Source organism: Setaria italica, chromosome VII, assembly GCF_000263155.2.
Source record: "Setaria italica strain Yugu1 chromosome VII, Setaria_italica_v2.0, whole genome shotgun sequence".
In the NCBI taxonomy this organism is placed as follows: domain Eukaryota; kingdom Viridiplantae; phylum Streptophyta; class Magnoliopsida; order Poales; family Poaceae; genus Setaria; species Setaria italica.
The window spans coordinates 25,035,959-25,040,770 of NC_028456.1; the positions used below are offsets into that span (position 1 = coordinate 25,035,959).

The window sequence follows — 4,812 nt, forward strand, 5'->3', positions numbered from 1 at the left end:
AAGTGATTCATCAAAGGCTTAGCACAAGCTTAGGAAAGTGATTAGTGCTAGGATAGGCCTAGAGAAGAGAGAGTGCAAGGTAGGCCTACCTTGTGATCAGGTTCTAGAGTAAACCACTTTTGTACAAGGTGGCGGCCTTGGAGCCTTCGTGGCTCGCCGGAAAGTCTTCAACCCTCCAGCTTGGTGTGGAGCAGCGTTGACTACCTTGTGCGGGGGATGTGGAGACCCCCTTCCTTCGTGGAGAAGCTCCTTAGTGGAGACAGCATCAAGGTGATTGGGGAACTTCGCGTGAGCCTTAGTGGCCAAGTTTTTGTGCCAAGTCAAGGGGTGTCCCGGAAGAGACTTGGTGACCGGGAAGCAATACTCTTGTGTGATTGCTTCAACAATATGGACTAGTGGTGGCTTAGTACCTACCGATACCACGAGGATAAATCATCGTGTCAAGAGTTTGCTTCCCATCATCCCCTTCTCTTACGTTCCGCATTATATTCTTGCAACTTGTGTGCCTTTACATTATTAGTGTAGTATCTTGTTAGGATTGGCTCTAAGTTGCAAAACTTGTTTTGGGATGGAGCTTTCACACTAGATCAACCATAGTTGCACATCTTGATAGCATGATCTTTGATATAAAAGTAGTGGAAGTCATAGGTTAAGAATTCACCTCCTCCTCCTCTTAGACTACGAGCACCCATTCATGACACAGGATAAAACGCCGACTATTCCACACGCTTCGTTACCTCATCATACAAGTCAAAGGGGGCGCCAGCTAACTGTGTAGCATCCGGGGTGACATAATATAGAATATGGTGAAATATATTTCCTCCGTCCATCCAGTCAATGAAGGATGTTTGCCATGGACAGTCAAAGCGTACTTCAGTTCAAATTCAAAATAAAACAGCCTTCACGATGCGTACTAACGGTGAACAACATTACAAATATATCGAACTCGTGCCAAAATCCAGCCCCCCTTTGACTGGATATTTTCAGATAATGTTCTCTGGCCATTGAGACCTTGACCGAACATTTAGCTAGCACGTATAGGACAGATCATAGCCCCAAACTCTGCATCACTCATTCGATTGCATTCCGTCTATTCCAAAATGTAAGATATTTTAATTTTGTTTAAGGTCAAACTTCTCAAACTTTCTTCCTTTTTTAATTTCTTTTCCCCTTTTTTGTAATTTCTCCCATTTCTCCCGATGGCTGATTGAGAGCGCTTTATAATTTCTTTGGATTTAATAAAGCTACTTTAATATCATAGGTGTTATGTTTTCTCCATAAAATTACTAAAATAGATAAGTCCGACTTAGAACAAGACTAGGAACGAGTTCAACCATGATGAGAAGCGAGAACTCAACTACTCAAATGTAGGTAGGAGTGGGCATCGCGCCATCGCCATCCTCGCCGACCCCTACCTAGATGGACGATGTACGACAACTGACGAACTGACGCATATCCAGTTGTGTTTCGCCGCGTCCAGCAAGATCACGCGAAAAAGGACTTCTGTCACTCTCAGTAGTTCGGGACTGCTCTTGCCAAACAACCACGTGCAATGCAGTTACGTTCCCGCCATTAGTATGCTGACCTGATGTCCTGATGACAGATCCTGGTTTAAAAAAGAAGAAAGAAGAGGATTCAGTGATTCGGTATATAATTTTTGCGAAACGAGTATGAAGTTACAGACCATGTGATGTTACACAAGTTCAGAGTTCGATTCTCACGTAACGGAAGAAAACAACATTCCAACAGAGACAGGGGAGCACATGTACTCAAATACAGCCGTAGTACATTTTACTTCCAAAATAGAGTACAGATCAGAAAGCTGAGTGCCAGGCCATGGCCAATGGCATTGCAGCGATCGAGGGTAAGAACAATGGGACAAAATACACGATTACACGGATCACAGTGACAAAGCTAAAAAAGGACGAACAGAGAAACAATATAATCTGCGAAGTCGCAAACAATAAGAAACCTTCGGAGTACTGAAATTCCCCCCTTCTTTATTCCTCGCGTACGGTGCGGTCTCCTCCTCCTCTTGGTGCTGGTGCTCAGCTTAGCAGATTGGCAGGGGCTTGCCGTCCCACTCCTTGAGGCACTCGAGCATGGGGTCGATGAGCTTGCCCTGACTGATGCCGATGAAGACCTTGTTGCACTCCTCGCCGGGGGACTTGAGCTTCTCGCCGGTCAGGAACACGCAGCCGAGCTCCTCGCGGACGAAGCGGTACACCGGGAACGACCGGCTGTCCTTGATCCGGTTCGCCACTGGGGCAGTGCCCTCGGCGACGGCGACGCGGGCGGCCTCCACCTCCCGGGGCAGCACCGCGCGCAGCTCCTCCTCGAACTTGGTGATCTTGGAGAACACGGAGGGCTCGCGCTCGGCGTCGCCGCTGCTGAGGGCATGGTCCACCAGCACGGCGCGCAGCTTCTGCATCAGCGGGAGGCTGGCGCTGGCCGCGTCCTCGGCGTAGGTGAACACGCCCTCACGGTCGATGGCGGTGATGATGTCCTTCTCGCTGAAGCGCGCGCTGGAGAGCTCGCCGACCGGGTTCATGGTCAGCACCTTCTTGGCCACCTGGGTCACGGTGTTCTTCACGGAGGTCTTGATGTTCTCCTCGAGGTGGCGCAGGTCGATGGCCTGGCAGAGCGCGACCATGTAGGTGGAGGACATGAGCTTGAGGATGTCGATGGCCTCAGCGGTCTTCCTGGCCGAGACGAGGCCGAGGGAGTTCACGTCCTGGTTGTGCTGCTCCGCGCTCTGGACGTGGTTGGTGATGGGGTTGCCGAGGTACTGGAGCTCGGAGCAGTAGGAGGCCATGGCGATCTCGGTGCCCTTGAACCCATAGTCCAGGCTGGGGTTGCGGCTGCCGGCCAGGTTGGAGGTGAGGCCGTTGTTGTAGAACTCGTTCACGAGCTCGGAGAACTGCGCGAACATGAGCTTGCCGATGTTGGCGATGGCGAGGCGGGCGTTGTCCATGGACACACCGATGGGGGTGCCCTGGAAGTTGCCACCGTGGAGCGCCTTGCCACGGTGGACGTCGATCACCGGGTTGTCGTTGACGGAGTTGACCTCGCGCTCGATGGACTTGGTGGCGGCGCGGATGACCTCGATCTGTGGGCCGAGCCACTGCGGCGACGTGCGTAGCGCGTACCTGTCCTGCTTGGGCTTGAGCAGCGGGTCCAGCTCATTGACCTTCTTGGCGTGCTTCATGAATGAGCTGCCCTCTAGGATGTGCTCCATGATGGCGGCGGCCTCGATGGAGCCAGGGTGGTGCTTGAGCTTGTGGGTGAGGTGGTCGGTGTACTCGGGCTTGCCGTTCATCACCTCGCAGAAGACGGCGGACAGGACCTCGGACAGGACGGCGAGGACGTTGGCGTCGAAGCACACCATGGCGCCGAGCGCCGAGCCGACGGACGTGCCATTGACGATGGCGAGGCCCTCCTTGGGGTTGAGCTTGAAGAAGCCGCCTTCGATGCCGGCGACCTTGAACGCCTCGGCGGCGTCCACCTTCCTGCCGTCGACGGTGACGGCCTGCGCGTTGGGGCGGCCGGTGATGAGGCCGGCAATGTAGGAGAGGGGGACGAGGTCGCCGGACGCGGTGATGGTGCCCCGGAGCGGCAGGCACGGGCTGACGCCGGTGTTGATGAGCTTGGTGATGGCCTCGAGGATCTCGAAGCGGATGCCGGAGTAGCCCTGGAGCAGGGTGTTGATGCGGACGAGCATGGCCGCACGTGACACCTCGGACGGGAGCGTGTGGCCGTCGGAGCCATTGCCGAAGATTCCGGCGTTGAGATGCCTGGTTCGAGAGGACAAAACATTTCGAGCTCAGCCTACGAAAAATGTTCGAAGAATCTGTCGGGCCTGTCAGAGTGAGCCGCTGACAGACATCACTCCAGAGCCTGAACACATCCGCGCCAATTGCAACTTGCAACAACTGACCAGTCGTTGTCAGTGGGCGCGCACATAAATCATTTGGAGCTGCAACCACTCCACGGCACTTTACTGGAACAAGAAGTAAACAAAGAGAAAGACATGTGGGTTCGTGATGAGTACCTGAGCAGCTCGACCTGGAGCGCGGGCCCGTCCTTGGTGCGGCGGTGCGAGGTGCCGCCGAAGCCGGTGGTGACGCCGTAGATGTCGCCGCCGTGGGCAATGCAGTCGAGGATCCACTCGCTGCTGGCCTTGACGCGGGGGCGGGCATCTTCGTCGAGCTCGACGGCCACGCCGGACGCGTCCTTGGCGGCGGCCACGGCCGCCACCTGGCCGACGCGGAGGCTGGAGCCCTCGATCTTGACGAGGGGCTCGCGGAACTGCGCCACCATGCGCTTCACCTCGTCGAGGTGGCTCCCCGCCATCTCCGCGGCCGCCTTGCCCCAATTGAGCGGGTCGCTCTCGAGGATGGCCGTGTTGCTCGCCATTTCTGCTGAGAAGCGAGGAGGAGGAGCTGCGGTGTGGTGGTAGTAGGTGGTAAGAAGAAGAGCTCGGGAGGTTGTGCGGAGGACTGCGAAGCTCTTCCTGAGGGAAACGGAGCTCGGAGGCGGCAGTTTATAAAGCAACCGGGGGCCGGAGGGTTTAGGTGAAGCCGGGTGTTGGTGGGTGGGTTGGCGACCGGGTTGGTGTGTGGTGTGGTTGATCTGAGAGAAGAGTGGGATTCTCTCCCCATTTTTTTTCTTGTTTTCCTCTATTTTTTTTCCTCTTGACATGGCGAGAGTATGTGCGTGCAGGTGGCTGTATGTTGACATTGTAGAGCTGAGCTCCAGTGATGCAGCCCAGCGTGCGCTGGTTGGAATTGAAGACAGGTGGCTGTATGTGCC

The 4,812-nt window shown here is 55.0% G+C and overlaps 1 protein-coding gene across 1 annotated transcript; it reads right to left on the reverse strand.

Annotated features, from left to right (window-relative positions):
* Window positions 1–1,764: 1,764 nt before the first annotated feature.
* LOC101756300 (phenylalanine ammonia-lyase) lies at window positions 1,765–4,526 on the reverse strand. Its single transcript, XM_004976183.3, has 2 exons — window positions 4,052–4,526; window positions 1,765–3,794 (listed from the first exon to the last, which is right to left on the reverse strand). Exons 1-2 carry the CDS (start codon window positions 4,414–4,416, stop codon window positions 2,054–2,056), a joined length of 2,106 nt encoding a protein of 701 aa, XP_004976240.1. The 5' UTR covers window positions 4,417–4,526; the 3' UTR covers window positions 1,765–2,053.
* Between the last annotated feature and the right edge of the window lie 286 nt (window positions 4,527–4,812).

What these genes read in the sequence shown, in the direction of transcription:
- LOC101756300 (XM_004976183.3), bottom strand. Translation starts at nt 4,416, where the DNA reads ATGGCGAGCAACACGGCCATCCTCGAGAGCGACCCGCTCAATTGGGGC. An exon ending in CTCCAGGTCGAGCTGCTCAG is followed by an intron (nt 3,795 to 4,051) that starts GTACTCATCACG and finishes CTCTCGAACCAG; the next exon opens with GCATCTCAACGCCGGAATCT.